Source organism: Eptatretus burgeri, chromosome 14, assembly GCF_056783735.1.
Source record: "Eptatretus burgeri isolate ZD-2024b chromosome 14, Ebu_testis_v1, whole genome shotgun sequence".
Taxonomy (NCBI): Eukaryota; Metazoa; Chordata; class Myxini; order Myxiniformes; family Myxinidae; genus Eptatretus; species Eptatretus burgeri.
Genome location: NC_140974.1, coordinates 33,797,638 through 33,820,937, shown reverse-complemented (window position 1 = coordinate 33,820,937; position 23,300 = coordinate 33,797,638). Strand labels below are relative to the sequence as shown.

General features: G+C 42.5%; 2 protein-coding genes and 1 pseudogene across 12 annotated transcripts in view; 2 read left to right on the top strand and 1 right to left on the bottom strand.

Annotated features, from left to right (window-relative positions):
- PAQR9 (progestin and adipoQ receptor family member 9) overlaps window positions 1-15,643 on the top strand; it is an 89,732-nt gene extending 74,089 nt beyond the window's left edge. For all 7 annotated transcript variants that reach the window (XM_085854343.1, XM_085854342.1, XM_085854344.1 and 4 more), the window contains 3 exons: window positions 1,804-2,000; window positions 2,670-3,053; window positions 14,646-15,643. In XM_085854343.1, the coding sequence (XP_085710469.1) occupies window positions 1,804-2,000; window positions 2,670-3,053; window positions 14,646-14,930 (866 nt within the window). In that variant the 3' untranslated portion in view covers window positions 14,931-15,643. The remainder of the gene's footprint in view (window positions 1-1,803; window positions 2,001-2,669; window positions 3,054-14,645) is intronic.
- On the top strand, window positions 3,538-5,928 carry LOC147012943 (uncharacterized; annotated as a pseudogene).
- A 390-nt stretch (window positions 15,644-16,033) lies between the features above and the next one.
- LOC147012941 (coagulation factor X-like) overlaps window positions 16,034-23,300 on the bottom strand; it is a 33,142-nt gene continuing 25,875 nt past the window's right edge. For all 5 annotated transcript variants that reach the window (XM_085854327.1, XM_085854328.1, XM_085854326.1 and 2 more), the window contains exons 6-10: window positions 21,843-22,312; window positions 21,489-21,606; window positions 20,539-20,747; window positions 19,458-19,631; window positions 16,034-16,688 (exon numbers count right to left, since the gene is read on the bottom strand). In XM_085854327.1, coding sequence (XP_085710453.1) covers window positions 16,530-16,688; window positions 19,458-19,631; window positions 20,539-20,747; window positions 21,489-21,606; window positions 21,843-22,312 — 1,130 coding nt within the window. In that variant the 3' untranslated portion in view covers window positions 16,034-16,529. The remainder of the gene's footprint in view (window positions 16,689-19,457; window positions 19,632-20,538; window positions 20,748-21,488; window positions 21,607-21,842; window positions 22,313-23,300) is intronic.

The following is a 23,300-nucleotide window of genomic DNA, read 5'->3' as shown; positions in this document are numbered from 1 at the left end:
ATGTGTTCCATTCAACGCACTGTGCACGGTATACACGGCAAAAATCTCAAGACTCTATCAGAGCATCATCCACTCCACTCGCACTCATGTACCTGCCTGCAAAGTGAAGAGCCACTTTTGTCAAATGGGAAATTAGTTCATAAACAAGATAAATACTATCGATGAGCATTTTGACTTGCGAAGTTAATTATTTTGACACTTTTTTTTCGGTTGAAATCCTTCTGACATATCCACCATTTTTAAAATGGTGGCTGGCCGGTACATGTCCAAGACACAAAATGTCTACCACATTTTTTTTAGGCGCGTTGCGTCGCGAACGCTGGCTCTAAGAGAGCTCCGCGTTGTTCTTCTTCTTGTTATTCTTCTTCTGGTGAAGACAAAACCTTTCTGGGGGTAAGAATAGGGAGTGAAGCAGGCAGGGAGGCTACATGGAGGTACCTGATGTCCTGAGGCATCTGATGCCCTAAACGCACTTGACGCCCTAAAGGCACCTGATGCCCTGGAGGAACTTGATGCCCTGGAGGCACCGGATGCCCTGAGGGCCACCTGATGCCCTGAGGGCCACCTGATGCCCTGGGGCCACCTGATGCCGTGGGGGTACCTGATGCCCTGGAGGCACCGGATGCCCTGAGGGCACCTGATGCCCTGGGGCCACTTGATGCCCTGGGGCCACCTGATGCCCTGGGGGTACCTGATGCCCTGGAGGCACTCGGTGCCCTGGAAGCTAGCATAGCAAGGAGATTGACTGGTGGAATGACGTGGCTCTTGGACACATTTGTCCTTGTTTTTTGTTAGTTATAGGTGTATTAACAAGGATCAACAATTAAATTCCATGCACATAAAATAATTTTATGGGACTCTATGGTGGAGACAGGACGGCCTGCCGGCATCCGTCGTCCTCGCACACAAATGGCATCAACCGTTTTGTACCACCTTGCTTGTATGCTTTTGTTCAGAGTCTAGGCTTATCCAATTTTCAGGATTTTAATCAGCAATCCCTGCTTGCTTGTTTTAGAAGGCTATGTGGGATAAAGGTTGTAGGCCGCATCAACCCTTTTCCTTTTGAATTTATTTTTTAAATCCCATTCCGACAATCTGGGGTTTCTCTTAACACACTTTATTTATTTTTATTACATCTGCCACAGGTGGACCAAGGTTGTGTTTTCACCCCTGTCTCTTTGTCCTTCTGTGAGCAGCATATCTCAAAAAGTTAAGGATGGATTTGGACAAAACTTGGTGGACAGGTCGGGTGTGTGACAAGCATGAATTGATTCGGTTTTGGTTAAGATTCAGATGAAGATACTATATATTTTTTGTTATTCTTCACCATTGAGAGAGGGGGCCAAAAACTATGTAGAGCATGATATCTCAAAAAGTTGTGGACGGATTCAGATGAAACTTGGTGGACACATTGGGGAGGTGACAACGGCAAGCCGATTAGATTTTGGTTCATGTCCGGATCCGGCCTATCAGTGGGATACAAGATGTAAACTGTTCAGCCTGGTGGAGGTTTGCACTCCACTGAGTACCGTTCTAGTTCTTTTTACAGTGATATCAAAGGCTCATGGAGGAGCTTGTATGGACATCACATGTAAGATTGAAGACATTGGTAGACATCAGTGTACTCTATACATGAAACCACATGGGCAACCAAAGGCATCAGACAAACACAAGTGGTTATGTGGGATTTTAACCTGGGTTCACACTCATCACAAGCTTTCATTTGAACTCTGTATCTTCGTAAACTGCCACCATCTCACCATGTCACCTTGTTATATCTTTCTTTGCATATTTGGCATACAGAGAGTCAGCTGTATCCACTGTATGCCTATGCCGCTGGAGTTTCTGGAGTTTTTGCATTGAGCAGCCTGGCACATCTCTTCAATGCTCTCTCCTTGCGTGCTCGAGACATTTGGTACTGTCTGGACTATGGCGCCGTGAGCCTATATGGAGCAGGGTCGTCGCTGGCATACTACCATTTTATCAACCCTCACTTGCAGGTGTATGCATGCACATCGTTCTAGCTCAATCACAAATACCTAATCATTACCTCTGGGACCAAAGGTGGACGGAGGTTGCTTTCACCCCTGCCTGTCTGTTTGTCTGTGAGCAGGATATCTCAAGAAGTTATGCACGGATTTGAACAAAATTTTGTGGACAGGTCGGGTGTGTGACAAGGACAAATTGATTAGATTTTGGTGAAGGTCTGGATACTATCATTTTTTAAGTGATTGTTCACAATTTGGAGATGAGGCAAAAACGATATATAGCACGATATCTCACAAAGTTATGGACGGAATCAGACGACACTTGGTGGATGAGTTGGGTCGGTGACAAGAACAAGCTGATTCGATTTTTGGTTCAGTTCCAAATACAGATCCAGCCTATCAGTGGGATGCAAAATGTAAACTGTTCATTCTGGCAGAGGTATGCATTCCACCGAGTGCCATTCTCGTTCATAAATACATATGATACACTGAAGCTATGTGGGACAAACACAAGTATTTGGGACAAATACAATTAAAAAAACAACTTTTCCCAACTTGAAATGATTGATGTTAATCGGTTCACAAATAAGTTACCATGTACTGTATAATAAATAGCTATTTTGATGAACCAAGAATTACAGATAATTCTTGATGTAACAAACCATCATCCTTTTGTTCCAGATCCTGGATCCCTGTTATGTGACATTCTGGGCGAGTGGAAAGTCGCAACCACCTTCATATTCCTCCAACGTCGCTCTCCCTCAAACCACAGAGCTGAATCCAATCCACACGTCCTTCTGTAGCCTGCTTCACACCATGTTCAAACCTCTGTCTTTCCTATTTGCCTGTGTGTGTTTGACAGCGTGCTGCCTGAGCCGGAGAGGATGTTGGAAGCATCGTTACCTTGTGCGGACGCTGGTCTTCTTACTGCCTCAGACGCTGACTCTGCCGGTGATAGCCGAGCTGACCCTTTATGGGAAGTCTATACGTAAATCGCTCGCTGGTGGCCTATTTATTCGCCACTGGGGATGGCTTGTTCTTGCTGGACTTTTCAACATTACAAAGGTAATGCAATTATATCTGCCAAACTTTTTTTCAATTGGTGGAATTTAAAATATATTTTCGCCGTTCACATTGACGATCTTGGGTTTTAATGAAACTTTGTGTGGTTGTCTGGAGCAGGCTCCATCGCGCTTCGAGAATCGGCATATTAACCCTTTTAGACAGGTCTCTGCCAGGCAAAAACTGCCCTTTTTTCCAGTCAAGGTTTTCTCTGCTGATTTATGTACTTTGGAACATACTCTTTCAAATAAGCTTCTGGGCCACCCTGAATTTTGCCGCAAATCCAATATGGCAGCCAAAATCCAATATGGCTGCCCCAGATATTTCAATGCACAGCAAACTTTTTTCTGGTGCATTTTTCACCCCATAAATGTATTACCAACAGATAGAAACATGTCACTAAACTACCAGAATAACCCTTTATTTCTATTCTGTGAAGTCTCCTTGACGTCGGAATGACATCATAGCAATGCGATATCCCCCATAATTTCAAATTTTATCAAACTTTTTATTCTATAACCAATAATATCAAATCACCAGTCGAAGTCACTTTGGATTTACTATTTTCTACTGTACAAAAAGGTTTCAAGTGATTTATGTATTTCCCTCTCTCTATGGTCATATTTACTCAGCTTCCCTTTTATTTTAGAATCCTTAACATCAGGACAGGCAGTAAAGATTCCAGGATTCCTGAGAAGATTCAGCGAATCCACATTTGACTACAGATAAAGACAATGTCAGCTTTTGAACAGGTGTAAACTGTTGCACAATGGCATCTACACCAATTTTGTGTTTAGAGAGTGATGAATTGCATTTGTGTTGTCTGTGTAATGAACGTATCGACGAAGGTGAGCCATCTTCAAAGTTAACTCAGGATGGATTGCAGTCTATTCGAGCACTGGCAGAAAGATGGGTAAAAATTGACCAGAGTTTATGTACTCAGGCACCCTATGTTGAATTCCTGTCTGCTGCACAGCGTCTTTCTAGCGCAGGCCAGGATGTCTATGTTCATGAGAACTGCAGAATCACATTTCGAAACAGAATCACCCGAAAGGAAGCCCAGTCCAAAAAACTACTGCCGTCGAGTTCAGGGACAACTGGTTCGCATGAGTCCAATGAAGATGTTCTTAGTCCCCCATACAGGATACGTAGAGGGTCCCTTCCAACGAAGAAAATCTGTTTTATCTGCAATGTGCAAACAGCAGATGACAGAAAACCCTTCAATCGTGGTGGTCTAGGCCGATGTTCTGAGAAAAATGCAGTATCAAAAATCCTGCAAGCTCGGGATGTGAAAATAAATGATGAAACTGACAAGTTGCATGCTGCCGCAAAAAGAATTGATGTAATTCTTAGTGGTGCGTCCTATGACGTTTTTTGCAGCAGATGTGTATTATGATAAGTTTACTTACACTTATGAGCGGAAGCTTCCAGCAGAGGAGGATGGGTTAGTTTCAGAGGTCATGGATGGCTTTTTCAAACTGTTCCAACGCATGGTCATCAAGGATCTGAATGCCTATTTTCTGACAGAGTTAATTGATGATATAAAGGAGATTAGTGAAGAATATGACGTTAGGGACCCTCCGATTTCAAAAACCTATACTTTGAAAAAATGCCTGACTGAGAGATTTGGAGATGCCATTGACTTTCACTTGCTGGGAAACCGGCTGGTCGTCGACTCTAGTGCGGTAAATCCACTTTCGGACTCTGCGGCTACATTACAAGGAAATGGACTTCGTGAATCTGATCTGACCAAGACATTTGCTTGGCTAATTTGTCGAAAACTTTCACAGAGGGAGGCTGTAAAATGGCCGTTAGAACCAGACGAACTGTTTACTCTAATTAATAGTCACAGACCACTCCACTGTATTTACAATGCCATTGCTTGGTCAATCAATCCCAGGAGGTCAACAAACACATTTGGATATGCCACTGCCTCTAGGGTTGAAGCCGAGAAAATTTCGGCCATAGCTGAAAGTTGGGAGAAACTGGTCAATGGTGAGCGTTCTCCAATAGGAGTTTCTATGAGTTTAACCATCCACAGGATAACAGGCAGTAAGGAAGCCACTCAACTCCTAAACCGATGTGGCATCTTGGAGTATCGTACACGGATGTTCGTGATATCAATAACATCTGGGCAAAGTTCATTTCGATGGAGCATAAGAGGATGCTTCCTCCAGGTTTTACCGCAGGGCAAAGTGTGCATATAACTTTTGATAACTCTGACGGGAAACAACAGACTCTAACAGGCGCTCAAACCACCCACCATACAACTGGGAAAATATTCCAGGCTGTCCAAGCAGATGATACCCCGACCAGTACTGCCTCCAAACAGGAACAGTCCAGTCTAATTGACCAAGAGGAGCCAGACTATGGAACATTCAAAATCCCAAAGAAGAGAGCACCCCCTCCGTCGTTTCCTGACTTCAATGATGACTACAGAGATTCAAAACTTCTAGCTGATGCTTTGCAACGAAATATTGCGTGGGTTATTGTTGGTGCAGTGGGTGATGATTGCCTAGAAGAATTCTTTCCAGAGGTTGATAAAGATGTGCTAGGGCCTGCAGGTTCTTAGACTTCATTCATGAAAACTGTGACTGACTGCTCCACTATGAAGTGCAAGTTGGAGTATCTTCCTGTCGTTCCTTTGCCTCCAGCAGACAATGTGATTAAATAGTACATGGACATGATCGAACAGATAGCAGACGATCTTGAATTGGACTATATTTTTGCACATGCAGATGAGGCAATTAACAGCAAAATGTTGATCATTTCATGGCTAAATCAGGAGAGGTATGACAAAATCATATCGCATTGCTATTATTGGGGCTATCGCATTGCTATGACATTATTTCGACGTCAAGGAGACATCACAGAATAGAAATAAAGGGTTATTCTGGTAGTTTAGTGACATGTTTCTATCTGCTGGTAATACATTTATGGGGTGTAAAATGCACCAGAAAAAAAGTTTGCAGTACGTTGAATTTCTGATATCGATCGGTCGACTATGATGTCATTTCAACATGAAGGAGACGTCATAGAACAATTCCTATATGATATTTGTGTAGTTTGTCATCATGTTTCTATCTGTTGGTAATACATTTATGGGGTGAAAAATGCACCAGAAAAAAGTTTGCAGTACATTGAATTTCTGATATCGATCGGTCGACTATGACGTCATTTCAACGTCAAGGAGACGTCATAGAACAATTCCAATATGATATTTGTGTAGTTTGTCATCATGTTTCTATCTGTTGGTAATACATTTATGGGGTGTAAAATGCACCAGAAAAAAAGTTTGCTGTGCATTGAAATATCTGGAGCAGCCATATTGGATTTGTGGCAAAATTCAGGGTGGTGCAGAAGCTTATTTGAAAGAGTATGTTCCAAAGTACATAAATTAGCAGAGAAAATCTTGACTGGAAAAAGGGCAGTTTTGGCCTGGCAGAGACCTGTCTATTTAGACAGGCAGATTGAGTTCACTCTCAAGCAAAACAAACGAAGATCACTGACAGGCTCACTTGGCCAATTTGTCAGCAGATTCACCGCAGTTGTGTGTTCTGCAATGTCGATTCACGCCAATCTAACCCAGCGGACACAGAGATATTTTCATCCTATACCCGCCAGGTGGCGTCACCATCATTGAAGACTTGTCACCAGCGGACCTTAAAGACTTGTCAAAAAATATATTTATCTCACTAATATATAAAGCTCTTTCTAACCACTGACTGAGCCATTCACTCACTGACTGACTGATATTAAAGACCGGTACCTTCCGGGTGACATAGAAACCTGAAATTTTGTGTGCCGATGGACATCGATGCAGGTACACTGGAAAAAAATAAACAATCACAGAATCGTCGGACAACATCCATAAATGAAAATATAAATAAATGAAAAAAAAAAAGATAAAATGCAGGTGAGCGACCCGAGACAATGGGGGAAGCACGGTAATTTTGTGTGCCGATGGACATTGAAGCCGATACACCAGGAAACATCACAGAACCATTGGAAAGAATCAGTAAATAAAAATATAAATACATGAAAAAAAAGAATGAAAACCCAAATGCAGGTGAGCGACCAGAGACAATGGGGAAGCATTGTTCGTATGCTTACACAATGTGTAAGCACACCCTGCAACTAATATATAAAGCTCTTTCTAACGTCTGACTGAGCCACTCACTCACTCACTCACTGATATTAAAGGCCGGTACCTTCTGGGTGACATAGAAACTTGAAATTTTGCGTGCCAATGAACGTCGAAGCAGTTACACTGGAAAAAAAATCACAGAATCGTCGGACAACATCCATAAACGAAAATGATATGGAATAGGCAAAGCCTAGAAGTGAACATAGAATTCTTCTTACATTCGTTTCTGACTTTACCTATGAACCTCAACATTGCCTTCACAACAACAACTACACCGCCTAGAACAGGATCTCATCTGAAAAAATAAATATTACCTCAACATTGCCTTCACAACAACAACTACACCGCATAGAACAGGATCTTTTGTTGTTGTTGTTGTTGTTGTTGGTGAGGGATTAATGGCGCTGTCAGAGCCAGGAGGCTCTATCCACGCCACGCACCAGAATCTCATCAAACTCTTCAAAGGCAAATACATTTTGAATGGGTCTCCCACATTCCTGCAGGAATTTTAATACCGCCTCAACGAGATAGTGCTAGAACACGAGATAGAGTTAGAGCCTGAGATGGAGCTAGAGCACGAGATAGAGCTAGAGCCCGAGATGGAGCTAGAGCACGAGAGAAAACTAGATCACGAGATAGAGCTAGAACATGAGATAGAACTAGAGCCAAGATAGAACTAGGGCACGAGATAGAGCTGGAGCACGAGATAGAGCTAGGGCACGAGATAGAGCTGGAGCACGAGATAGAGCTAGGGCACAAGATAGAGCGAGCACACGAGATAGAGCTAGGGCACAAGATAGAGCGAGCACACGAGATAGAGCTAGGGCACAAGATAGAGCGAGCACATGAGATAGAACTAAAACACGAGATAGAGCTCGAGCATGAGATAGAGCTAGAACACGAGATAGAGCTAGAGCCTGAGATAGAGATAGAACACGAGATAGAGATAGAGCCCGAGATGGAGCTAGAGCACGAGAGAAAACTAGATCACGAGATAGAGCTAGAACATGAGATAGAACTAGAGCCGAGATAGAACTAGGGCACGAGATAGAGCTGGAGCACGAGATAGAGCTAGGGCACAAGATAGAGCGAGCACACGAGATAGAACTAAAACACGAGATAGAGCTCGAGCATGAGATAGAGCTAGGGCACGAGATAGAACTAGGGCACGAGATAGAGCTAAAACACGAGATAGAGATAGAGCACGAGATAGAACGTGGGCACGAGATAGAGCTAGGGCACGAGATAGAGCTAGAGCACGAGATAGAACGTGGGCACGAGATAGAGCTAAAACACGAGATAGAGCTAGCACACAAGATAGAACTAAAACACGAGATAGAGCTAGAGCATGAGATAGAGCTAGCACACGAGATAGAACTAGAGCATGAGATAGAGCTAGAGCACGAGAGAAAGCTGGAGCACGAGATTGAGCTAGAACACGAGATAGAGCTGGAGCACGAGATAGAGCTAGAGCCCGAGATGGAGCTAGATCACGAGAGAAAACTAGATCACGAGATAGAGCTAGAACACGAGATAGAACTAGAGCTGAGATAGAACTAGGGCACGAGATAGAACTAGGGCACGAGATAGAACTAGGGCACGAGAAAGAGCGAGAGCACGAGATAGAACTAGGGCATGAGATAGAACTAGGGCACGAGATAGAGCTAGAGCACGAGATAGAGCTAGAGCATGAGATAGAGCTCGCACACGAGATAGAACTAAAACACGAGATAGAGCTAGAGCACGAGATAGAACTAGAGCACGAGATATAGCTAAAACACGAGATAGAGCAAGAGCACGAGATAGAGCTAAAACATGAGATAGAGCTAGAGCATGAGATAGAGCCAGCACACGAGATAGAACTAAAACACGAGATAGAACTAAAACACGAGATAGAGCTAGAGCACGAGATAGAACTAGAGCATGAGATAGAGCTCGCACACGAGATAGAACTAAAACATGAGATAGAGCTAGAGCACGAGATAGAACTAGAGCATGAGATAGAGCTAGCATACGAGATAGAACTAAAACACAAGATAGAGCTAGAGCATGAGATAGAACTAGCACACGAGATAGAGCTAGCACACGAGATATAACTAAAACACGAGATAGAGCTAGAGCATGAGATATAACTAAAACACAAGATAGAGCTAGAGCATGAGATAGAACTAGGGCACGAGATAGAGCTGTCACACGAGATAGAACTAGGGCACGAGATAGAGCTATCACACGAGATAGAACTAAAACACGAGATAGAGCTAGAGCATGAGATAGAACTAGGGCACAAGATAGAGCTATCACACGAGATAGAACTAAAACACGAGATAGAGCTAGAGCTTGAGATAGAACTAGGGCACGAGATAGAGCTATCACACAAGATATAACTAAAACACGAGATAGAGCTAGAGCATGAGATAGAACTAGAGCATGAGATAGAACTAAAACACGAGATAGAGCTAGAGCTTGAGATAGAACTAGGGCACGAGATAGAGCTATCACACAAGATATAACTAAAACACGAGATAGAGCTAGAGCATGAGATAGAACTAGAGCATGAGATAGAACTAAAACACGAGATAGAGCTAGAGCATGAGATAGAACTAGGGCACGAGATAGAGCTATCACACAAGATATAACTAAAACACGAGATAGAGTTAGAGCATGAGATAAAACTAGAGCATGAGATAGAACTAAAACACGAGATAGAACTAAAACACGAGATAGAGCTAGAGCACGAGATAGAACTAAAACACGAGATAGAGCTAGAGCACGAGATAGAACTAGAGCACGAGATAGAGCAAGCACATGAGATATAACTAAAACACGAGATAGAGCTAGAGCACGAGATAGAGCAAGCACATGAGATATAACTAAAACACGAGATAGAACTAGAGCACGAGATAGAGCAAGCACATGAGATATAACTAAAACACGAGATAGAGCTAGAGCTGAACAGGATCTCATCTGAAAAAAAAAAATTACCTCAATATTACCTTCACAACAACAACTACACTGCCTAGAACAGGATCTCATCTGAACAAATAAATATTACCTCAACATTACCTTCACAACAACAACTGCACCACCTGGAACAGGATCTCATCTAAAAAAATTAACATTACCTCAACATTACCTTCACAACGCCAACTACACCGCCTACAACAGGGTCTCATCGAAAAAAATAAATACTAGATTCAGGCCCCCCCTAACAAACGGACGCCCACGTTGTCAGACGGAATGAAAACCCGTCATTCTTGTTACAAAAACAGCTAAAATTGATGAAAAGCGGCCGAAATTGAAACCAACACAGTAATTACGGTCGCAATAGCAGATATAATGGAAACCAACATGTTTATTCTCCACACAAGAACGGTCGTGACGGACACAATAACGGTCAATCCCGAAATAGAACGGTGGGGAACGGAAGCAACATCGGTTATTTCCGTCGCGAAACGGCGGAGACCGAAACAAAACCGGTTCATTCCGGTTACTGTAGTGCGAACAAGATGGCGGATGCAGTAGAACGACCTGTTACGTACGGTATGTAAATGTTTAGTGCTTGTGCCTCGAACATAAATGTAATATAGATAATATATAGTGGGTCGTACCTGATGTAGTTTTAACAATTTATTAAACCGAATTTTGTTGTGATGATAATGTTCGGTTTGCCTGTATTTCGAGCCCCCGAGTGAAGGATCGCTAGTTGTGTATGCCCAGTTCAACATAGGGGATCGTGTATGGGATCTTTTTACAGTTTTTACTTCATATTAACTTTATTATTTTATTGAAATTTGCAATTTATTATTACTATCAAATTTTACCTCTTGCAACTATAAACGATCAATCGTCACTGATCACTGCAGCACGGGGGCACGAACTTCACGAAATGTCAGCCACACAATAAGTCAAGAAGGCGCATTTATCGCTGCTTGTATAATATCCTGTAGACAAACGGGTTTTCATTAACAGACATGATATTTTCAAGGCAGACGACGTGAAAGTTAACTTACCATAACTTCAAGAACTTTTCAAGCCGCCATGTTTTCCACGTTCTGGTAACCGGAATGAATCGCTTTCGCTTCGGTCTCCTCCATTTCGCGACGGAAATAACCGATGTTGCTTCCATTCCCCACCGTTCTATTTCGGGATTGACCGTTCTTGCGTGTAGAATAAACATGTTGGTTTCGTTTATATTTGCTATTGCGACCGTAATTACTGTGTTGGTTTCAATTTCGGCCGCTTTTTCATCAATTTTAGCTGTTTTTGTAACAAGAATGACGGGTTTTCATTCCGTCTGACAACGTTGGCGTCCGTTTGTTAGGGGGGGCCTGAGATTGAACGTAGGATTCTTCTTACATTCGCTTCTGACTTTAGCTATAACTTGTTCACAACTGTATACGCAATTTCCGGTTACTTCGGCCTGGATTCGGGATCAGCGAACAAATAATGTAAATCACGATTAAAAATTATTTTTTTGATGATGCGGGAGATATCTTTATTAAAATCAGCAGAGGAAATATACACCATGTCTGATATTATTTGGGTCTTTCATGTCTCCGACGATGCCTTTATCTCCCGGTATGCATCATTCCCCATGACAAAAACCGGAAGCAAAAAAAAAACCGGAAGCAAAAAAAAAACCCGGAAGCAAAAGGGTCATAGCCAACGACACGGATTTCAAATTGCCAGGGTATTGTGTTGTTGTTGTTTCCTATTCTCTCATGTGCACGCGTTAAGTAATATTCACAAGATAGAAATGAAACCCAATCGTGTTTATACACCGCACAGCATTTAAAAACAACGAGAAGCAAAAAGTCATCGCTAACACATGGATTCCAAACAGCCAGGGGTATTGTGTTGTTGTTGTAGTTGTTGTTTCCTATTCTCTCATGTGCACGTGTTAACTATTAAGCTCACTTCGTTCGCTATGAATAAATGAAAAAAATGCAGGTGAGTGACCCGAGACAATGGGGAAATACGGTAATTTGTGTGCCGACGGACATTGAAGCCGATACACCAGGAAACATCACAGAAACGTTGGAAAGCATCTGTAAATGAAGATATAAATGCATGAAAAAAAAAGAAAATAAACAAATGAAAACTCAAATTCAAGTAAGCGACCCGAGACAATGAGGAAGCACAGTTCATATGCTTACACATTATGTAAGCACACCCCCCCTTGTAATATATAAAGCTCTTTCTAACCACTGACTGACACTCACTGAATGATATTAAGGATCGGTACCTTAGGGGTGACGTGGAAAGCTGAAGTTTTTTGTGCCGATGGACATTGAAGCCGGTTTACTGCGAAAAAATCACAGAATCGTCGGAACACATCCATAAATGAAAATATAAATAAATTTAAAAAATATAAATGACAAAAAATGCAGGTGAGCAACCCGAGGCAATGGGGAAGCACTGTAATTTTGTCTGCCGAGACAATGGGGAAGCACGGTTCGTTAGCTCACACAATGTGTAAGCATACCCCGCTAACATATATATATATATATATATATATATATATATATATATATATATATATATATATATATATATATATATATGCACACTGCTGAGCCAAAACATTATGACCACCTGCCTAATATGCTGTTGGTCCTCCATGTGCCGTCAAAACAGTGCCTACCCGCCGAGGCATGGACTCCACAAGACCCCTGAAGGTGTCCTGTGGTATCTAGCACCAAAACATTAGCAGCAGATCCTTAAAGTCCTGTAAGTTGCGAGGTGGAGCCACCGTGGATCGGACTTGTCGGTCCAGCACATCCCACAGATGCTCAATGGGATTGAGATGTGGAGAATTTGGAGGCCAGGACAATACCATGAACACTTCATCCTGTTCCTCAAACCATTCCCGAACAATGTGTGCAGTGTGGCAGGGTGCGTTATCCTGCTGAAAGTGGCTACTGTTATCAGGGAATACCATTGCCATAAAGGGGTGTACCTGGTCTGCAACGATGTTTAGGTAGGTAACACGTGTCAAATTGACGTCCACATGAATGGCCGGACCCAGGGTTTCCCAACAGAACATTGCCCAGAGCATCACACTCCCTCCACCGGCTTGTTGTCTTCCCACAGTGCATCCTGGTGCCATCACTTCCCTAGGTAAACGGCACACACGTACACGGCCATCCACGTGTCTAAAAGAAAACGGGACTCATCGGACCAGGCGACCTTCTTCGACTGCTCCAAGGTCCAGTTCCGACGCTCATGTGCCCAATGTAGGCACTTTCGATGATGGACAGGGGAAATCATGGGCACTCTGACCGGTCTGCGGCTATGCAGCCTCATACGCAGCAGGGTGTGATGCACTGTGGATTGTGACACATTCCTCCCGTGACCACCATTAAAAATTTTTGTGACTTGTGCCACAGTAGACCTTCTGTCAGTTCGGACCAGATGGGATAGTCTTTGTTGCCCTCGCACATCAATGAGCCTTGGGCGCCCAACACCCTGTCGACCGTTTGTGGTTTGTCCCTTCTTGGAAAACTGTCGGTAGGTACTCACCACTGCTGACCGGGAGCACCCCACAAGCCTTGCCGTTTCAGAGATGCTCTGACCCAGTCATCTGGCCATAACAATTTGGCCCTTGTCAAATCGCTCAGGTCTTTACTCCCACCCATTTCTCCTGCATCTAACACATCAACTTCAAGAACTGACTGTTCACTTGCTGCCTAATGTATCCCACCCCTTGAAAGGTGCCATTGCAACAAGATAATCAAGGTTATTCACTTCACCTGTCAGTGGTCATAATGTTTTGGTTCATCAGTATATATATATATATATATATATATATATATATATATATATATATATATATATATATATAGTCACTCCATCCTAATTGACATGCTTGTGTTACCTCAAGGCTTGTATGTGGTTTGCATGTTTTGTTTTAATCTGACCCCCTTCCTTTGTCTGTCTCCACCACCACCCCTTCACCCCACGCAGAACTCATTGGTGTATTCCTGTAATTTGTCGGTTTTTATGTCATCTCGCAACTCAAATTGATATGCTTACATGCTACATTAACATTCCTCTCTTTATAACGGGGCTTCATGGTCCTAACATATCATGATGTGTTCTCATCCGATATACCTTGATGGAATATTGAGCAACTATAAAGTAATCCTATGGGACTTCTCTCCTTGCTTAACATACATTACACCATGTGACCACCACCTAACCTGGGGAATTTTTGTTCCAGGCTTGTTGGATGTTGTTTCTATCATTTTAATATTGCAGGTGCATCAACACAAATATCACAAATTATTTGTCAGATAAAGGATTCAAAGCTGTTGTTTGTATGTCACAAAACAACCCCTGAGGGCTTAGACCATGATATGAATTAAAGCTGCCCTGAGGGTGATATTGTCATCCTTCAAGAGGCCCAGACTAACACTTGTCTGTTCGACGACTTCACATGTCTGCAGATTCCTGAACGTCTCAAACCTGGAACCTTTGACATAGTTGGTCACAGTCATCAGTGGTTCCATGTCTTCACATTCCTTTCCATCTTCGATGAAATTTTAATGATGGAGCATGCCATGACAACTCGGCCCCTTCCAGCGACTCTCATCGACGGCCTTACACCGACTTCGGCCATCTTCGCCTCTACCGTTGGTTTTCTCGCTATCCTGGCCGCTCTTATGGCCACGTTCATCGCTGCATTTTGTCGCTGGTTTCCACCAATATTTGATGACAAGAAGTCTCTGTGACTAGCTGTTATTGCGGTCCCAGATGAGACTCGATTTTATTATCCCACATCATGTCCCTTTTCGCATGAAGGGGGCCATTTGGGAAAGCAATTCCCATTTCCCCAAGTGCCGTTTTCCCGTGGTGCAAGTTCGACTGTCTTCCCACTTCATTATCAGGGTTATTACCGCTTACTGGAAGTATAAAATCCTCCAGATTTATGCAATTATAGAAGCACTCGTTGACTCGAAGAAACGTCGTTTTACTGATGGTCAATGTCAGGGTTACCTCCAAAATACTGCCATTTCATCGGTCAATGTCCCGGGTTTCCCTGAAGACTGCTGCATGACCTTAAATCAAATGTGTTTGTTCTTTGAATGCACTTTGATATTACAAACTGCTGTGTGACTTCCTTTACAATCAGTGGCAATTCCATAAGCCTCAGAATCTCTAGAGACCTGGAAATTGTCCATTGTTTCCTCATGAGAGCATGCTCTCACTTACTTTGTACCTGATCGGTTTGTCAGAAACGCTGCTTATTCTGCCTTTAATTGCATGTTTGCTGCTATATGTGTCAAACTAACCAAGGAATTGATGGAATGATTGTCATATATATATATATATATATATATATATAAAAACATACTTTTGAAACTTCTGCACTATGTTCGAACTTTGTACTATATCCTGCAATGAAGTTGAGATGGCCCAGCAATACAACGTTGAACCCTCTAAATGATCACTATGCTGCTTTCCCACCTGAAACCTGTGCTGAGATTGAAGTGGAACCTGAGGCTGCGTTTCTGCTTGTCTCTTTACATTGTGTTATGAGCGGATTGGAGCTACACCCAAGGAACGAACCAGTTTAACTGAAGCCCTCAGTGTCTCTTAAAGGATTACACCACATTGACCACACAACCTTATAATCAAGTAGAACAACAGCTTATCGGATGTGATAACATCTTTTTTCAGGATGATGGATAACTTTGTGCGAAGGCAGAGGATCGGGACACGAATTGTAGGTGGAACCGTAAGTCTCAGAGAACCTTGTCTACCTGGCACTTGTTTTCCAGACTACTGAGTGTGATTGGTAGAGTAGGGACAAACAACAATGAATATCCACAGGTTTCAAGCGGTGTATTTATTATGAGGAAAGTACATTGTTTGGTTATACGTGTAGTGGTCTCAAGGCATGCAAATCATTAGGAACCACAGCAATAAAATCCAATCGGATAAGAAGCTTTAATTTTTTTTTTTGAACTCGTCACCTTCAACTACTTCACCAATTTGCTGATGTTATTTCCAAGGAAATAATAACACCGATTCATATTTCTACCAATGCTGCTCTGTCACGTCAGCTGTTTTCAGGGAGATTATTGGAGGGATCAGAACAGAGACATTTGGTTAAGTAATAACTTTAAATGACGTGGGAGTCAGGTTAAACTATTACCATCCCTAGCATGTGATGCACTGGAGACGGGATCTTGGTAGATGCTGTCGTTGTGTGGTGGAGGCAAAGGTTCAGGACTCTAAGTGTGGTGGATGTGGGACCGAATGGAGGGGTCGATAGGTGCAATCACTGAGGCTTCGGGGAATAATGATGTGATGGCTGTTGCGGCGATTTAACGACTCATCTGATAGTGGATCCAGTCCATGTAGTTGCTGACCCGAGTGTAGACGCCATACTTCCCACGTTCTGCACAACCCTCCCCCCAACTGATAATACCTGTAACGAACCAGGTGTCTGCCCATTTGGTAACAAATGGGCCTCCACTGTCTCCCTGTGGAACAGTTAACACCATGTTATCATTCCAACGATAATGATCATCATAAAAACTGTAATCATACTTTATTATTATTTTTTCCTTCTCACTACATTCTTGCAAACGTGATCATTGTTATTATCGTCAAGCTTTTTGAAAAAAATGTGGGGATGTTGTAATTGACGCCTTCTGTCTGTCCGTCTGTCTGTCCGTCCATCCATCCATCACTCGATCTACTCCTAAATGGTTGGGCAGAAATTCGCCAAACTTGGTAGTTGGTGATCAGCGCATGGCAAGAATGCGCAAGAGCAGTGTTTTTTTTGGTCAAATGGTCAAACACTCTCTCTATCGAGTGCAGCCTGTGGCTGCTGGTTGCATCATTGGCTGCTGGTTGCATCATTGGTTGGGACGCGGCGATGCCGCTGATGCAGTGTCACCCTTACCAGTACACTGGTACTCATTTTGTCGACCTCGGAAGGATGACAGGCTGAGTCAAATCCCTGGTGTATTAATTCAGCGGCCCAACGGGGCTTGAACTCAGGACCCTCGGATCCCAAGCCACCACCCGAACCACTTAGCCAACACCAGGCTGGTCAAACACTAAAAATGCAATTACGGGCACATTTAAAAATATTTTTTTTATGAAACTTTGATTACACAACATTGGGGAACTCATGAAATATGTAACAATTTTTTGGATTTGACCCCTGGTCCATGCCCGATGGATGGTGACTTGAAGTCACAGGCGTCAAATGGTAAAAAGATTTTGACTCTAAATTTGATATTGGGTCATTCCTGGTGGAACTTGTTGCCATCTTTCAACTTTGCTCTAGGTGGGGAGCGTGGGGATTTGTGATGGCGTGCCATCTACTTCACTCTAGTATTCACTTTTATGAAATCCATCTCATCTCCTCCGATCGTGACGTCATTATAAAATTGATCATTCTCACCAGGAGTTTGACAAGTACCAATTCAAGACTTTGACAAGTACCAGGACATGTTCATGAGATCTGTACCTGCTGAGTTTGAGTTGTGTTCAGGAACACAGTGTTTACATCAAGTTCATGACAAGAACACACTGCCAAATCGACCCAGTTGGATTCCAACGCTTATTAGGAACATGATCTGGGTCGTCTCATTCCGGTTTTAACACCCATGGAAGTCAGGTTGAACTATGAACCTCCCTAACATATGATGCACTGCAGGAAGGATCTTGTTAGACGCTGTCATTGATGTAGACGTTAATTTGCTTGTTACCTCTGCCACCGAAGGCGGACGGAGCTTATGTTTTCAGCCCCGTTTGTTTGTCTGTCTGTGAGCAGGATATCTCAAAAAAGTTGTGGACTGATTTGGCCGAAACTTGGTGGACAGGTTGGATGTGTGACAATGATGAATTGATTCGATTTTGGTGAAGATCAGGATTAGAATACGAGAAGTGATTCTTCACCATTGAGAGATGGGGCCAAAAAATATTATATACAGCATGATATCTCAAAACGCGATGGATGGGTTATGACAAAAGTAGGTGGCTGACTTGGGTAGGTGACAAGAACAAGCCAATTCGATTTTGGTTCAGGTCCGGATCCAGATCTGACCTATTAGTGGTATACAAAATTTACACTATTCAGTCTGGCGGAGGTAACCACTCTAGTTCAAGCTATATTCTCTTTTGGACAATGGATATTTTATGGTATAGTCATAAACTATCAGTAGAAAAGACAAACAAAAATCCCTCTGTATTTACCAAGTTGAGGATTCAAATTCTGAATCATCCTTTGGAACTGTATAATTGATTTGAAAATGGCAACTGATCTCTGTATTAAAGTATCCAGATTTCACCGTCCATCTATCTGTTGTCACGCTCTTTTCGTTGGGACATCATCATGGTGTTACGTTTGGGACACCATGATGGTATTACATGTAGCATTGGGCTAGGCCTCTACGGATGTGAACATCATGCTGGAATCCAGCACTCAATCTGTACCGTCGCTTCGCTGACAACAGTTGAATATCATAACCCAGAAATCTGACCATCTGACATCCGTAGGTGATGAGCTGAATGCTAGATGCTAGGCGTTGGGATGATGGATTTTGTAAGATGGTGGTTCAGTAAGATAGCATTATGTCTGGGACAGTATTACATCTAGCACTAGGCTGGGCCTTTACAGTAGAATATTATTCATAACTCGATGAAAATAGCATTTTGCAACTTGGAAAAAAAAAAAAAACCACCAGAAGTAACCTCTTATCCCTGAGAACATAAAACGAATTCATAATGCAGGTATATAATAATATACGAGTGAGAGTAGAGGCAGGAGAGAGGAATTAAGTACTTATGTGTTGTTTATGATGGTAGGTCACATTATAGGGCAAAAATTGCTGCAAGCCCCATATTTTTGAAATTGGGAGGAACTTAGGAACCAAAGGTTGGAAGAATACAATCGGGCAACACAACTGGGTAGAAAGACACAATCAGCGTCATTCTGCACATTGTGGCCAGGAATTTGATCTGCGTGGGACACTGTGTCCCAGCTACCACACCAAACAAATATCCGACCATGGTTCTCGAGGCATAGCATGCCAACGACCAGGTAGGTGATCGAACCAATGAAACAATTGACCGGCCGACACAATACACAACTTTTAGTATAGGTTGATTACAGATATAGACACAACTATGGTGTAGACATTTGTCGAGTATAAACGAATGAAGTGTAAGATTATGCATACAACACAGCATCATTCATACACCTCCCAATCCCAACACGCCATTCCCGTGTCGCCCACCTTGCATGCGTCCTGGCCTCCCTGTTCATATCCAGCACAAAACATATTGCGAGTGATGAGATTCTTGGTCGATGCTTTGCACACGTCGGAACTGACTGTAGGCAATTCCACACGCTGGAGGATTGGAGAACCACCGCGGTTCTCTGCTAGTCGACCCCAGCCACTGACGACTCCCTGTCACAGACCACGCTCATCATTATTTTCCTGCCATTTTTCTATTCGTTCTCCACATACATGTCTTAATCCAAGTCAAATGTACGTATAAGGGTTGCTACATTTTATTGTCCATATACTGTATATCTTCTTCAACGTTGCACGATAGCTATAAATCACTTGGGATTTTTGCTTCTTCTGCAACGTGTCTCAACAACAGGTCTCTTTGCAGTATGTATCGAATGTCCTACCTGGACTGGAAAGTCCTACTTTGCTTAATATGTATAATTTAGTGGTGATCAGGACATGGAAGCGTCTCACCTTGTCTCATTAGGAACTGTTTGTGTTGGGTTTTTGAGATCCATTTTTAAGGTAGGATTACATCGACACTACTCTTTTTTTTTTGCCCTCCGAGCACCATGCCCAGCCTACCTCCATCTCTCTCTGATATTGGGGGAAAATAACGTTCCCCTCAAAATGAGAGCGGGCTGATAATCCTGATTGCTCCCACCCACCGAGAGCAGGTGCTCTGTATTTGGGTCTGGAAATAAATAAAAAAACAAGTTATTGGACAAATTCTTCAGGCCAGATGCCTTTGGAGGACTCAGAGAGGAAGGAGCGCATTTTTCACTATGGGGAAAAAGTAGTTTGTAAATATCAATCAAAAATGGATTTAAGAAAAAAAATCAGGTTTAACTTAACAGTATCAAACTCAGGTGCATGACATAGTTGGGTGAGCATGAAAGCACAGGATGCGAGTACAGGTGTCGTCGAGTATGAGGGTCCATGTGTGGGTTGGTGTACAGGGTCAATAATATGATGGATGTATTCTTGCCTTGACGATACTCCATTAGCAACATGGTGCGACAGTATTCAATGCACGATGCAGAAATCGGTGTCGATATTGTCCTTTGTTGCTGTAACCTACCTTTTTGCCTGGTGCGAGGAGATTTTGAGATAGGGTAGTATCTGGTAAACATGCAGGTATGGCATGGAAGTTAAACTTGACAGGCTTTGCCAGTCGAAGTAGTGTGATGTCATTGTCGTAGGTTTCTGGGTCAAAGTTCGGATGTCGAATGGATCGTTGGACGGTGACTTGCTGCTCCCAGCCTTCGGACCTTCGCAGGTCATGCTCACCTGATGGCAAACATGAAAAGTAATGGGTGATGAGCTCCCAAAAGTATGTGGGTGAGTTATCCTGTAGTACTCAGCCACGGAACCACTCTCTCGGTATCAATAACTATACCCTGATGGAACGGCGAGAGTGGCAAACAGGGATGGGTAATGCTGAAAATGAGGTCATACCACACGATGTCCTTCTGCCAAGGCTGGATTAACGTTTTGTGAGCCTGACGCCAAAATAAATTGTGGGTCCACATTTGGAAAATAAAATAAAAACTTCCTTAAAAACTACATGTGCTCAAAAACCATTGCCAGCCTCAATTTTGCGGTTAAACCTGAACAGTGATGGAGAGCTCTCATTATAGTGAAACAAGGGTCCATGGGTTGCACCAACAGCAGAAGATTGGATAAATAAAGCAGCCAAACTTGATCTGCATTATTAAAGCCAGTGCAGAATATCACTTCTTCGTAACGAGTATAAAACGGGATAAAAAGGCTTTTTAAAACTGGAGAACAACTAAATCACGAAGTAAGTATTTGCAGACAAAAGGATCAGCTAATGAATCACGTGATGGTGTTAAAATCACTGCAATGATACACCTTCCACAATGATGGTGATATAATACATCTTCCAGGACACCAACAACAATATGGAAGTGTTCTAGGTGTGCACAGGATTTTCTTGGCCAGAAGCAGTACAGCATGCGGTTGTGAATCAAGGCCGATATTGCTCGCCCTGCGATGTGGACAACTCACCGACACGCACGGTGATGCGCGGTGAGTGCAAGGCGCAGTGAGCCGCAGTGAGCACCCACAGGTCAGAGAGCAAGGTGCCGGCACAGAACGTGTAGCCATTTTGATTGAGGAGTAACACCTGTTGAGAGGAAGCCACTGATGTTAGACTGTGCGATCGATCTGAAATTTGGAAGAAGCATAGAAATTGCAAATCTTCACGCGTAAGACTAGTTCTTCATTCTGCATTGGAATAAAATGATCATTTATAGCACATGTTAGTATCGCTTTCATCATTTATTACCTTTCTTATCTTGTTGTTTCTTATCCTTGTTAGTCGAAAGTATTTGAGAAAAAAAACAAAAAATTTAGTCTAACCTGCCAAGGACACTGTCCCGGTGGACAGACGCTTCCTCCGACGATTCTGCCGGGGCCCTCCTCGTACATCCCACGGTATTGGATGGTGGATCCATTATCCAGGGCATTGTACGAAACTTCGTCCAATGTATCTGTCTGATTATTCTTTCCACCTCTTCCATCCACCACTATGTCCGTGGCAATGCCAGTGTCTTTCCCCATGACATTTCCTTCTGTATTATTAATCGTTGCATTGCTCTCATGCACTGGTTGATGAGGTTGTTCTGCACCTTCACCGATCCCAACCTCAAGCTCTTCCACCATTCCCTTCTTTCCTCCTATCTCCTCGTCAGGTATTACAGTCACAGACTCTTCTTTGCCGATTTCTGCTTCTTTGTCCGCCATTCCTTCCACGTGTTCGGTATATTCTCCTTCGTTGAATGCATTTCGGAAAGTCGGTTCGGAATTTGGTCTTCCACATGCGAACAACCCTGGGAAGATAGGAGAACATGCGGAAAAAAAACATTCAATTCAAACAAAGTCAGTTTGATGGGGGCTTGTAGCATGGTATTGTGTACACTGTGGTCCTAAATGAGGAGAAAGCTTAGAAATTGAACCCAGTTTTAATAAAGATAAACAATCTTAATGTTATATAATGCCCAAGTGTCTGTGCTTTCAGAAAATGTATACTTTGCTATGGGTCCTATGGATATAGTTGCTTACAAAGCATGTTTTTTATCCATACACAGGCTATTTTTTCCATTTTTATAGCTCATTTTTTTAGAAATGGGTTACATGTATGATTGTATATGTTGTCCAAAATGGTTGAAAATGCATTTTTTGTTTGATATATATCATTATACATAAGAATAGAACAATTCCTCGAAACAATACATTTCTTATGACCTTCTGCACCTTCAAATGTGTAAAATCTCAGATTTTGCAAAATTTCCCCCAGTCATAGTGAAGCTTACAAAATCTTATTCCAGAAATTTGAAATGCATCTGATAGAACATCTTAAATAGCAATTTACTTCTGCATAAAGTGATGATTTAAAATGGCAAGTTTCAACATGGATCATTACTACACACCAGTTTTTAGGTTCACTTCCATGATTGGGTCAAAAATGTGAGGAGGTACGTAACAAATTGCATTTACCAAGCTGCTACAAATTTACTGGTAGCTATAAGCTTAATTTTATAACCATACTGATAGAATAAGTTTACCAAGATGGCCCTATGATATAAAAATCAATACCAAAGGCCAGTTTGTGTTCAGTATACAGAACATCAAAGGTCGTTAGGAAGTTCTTAACGTTTTAGGAAATCTGTACTTTTAATCCTAAGATGTTAGTTTGGTTCATCACAGCATGTATTTCTATGGTTAAGTTTATGTGCATATTATATTTATGACCTGAACGAACACTGATCAATTTGATCAATTTGTTAATTTCATATGACCTTGACCTCTTTCACATGA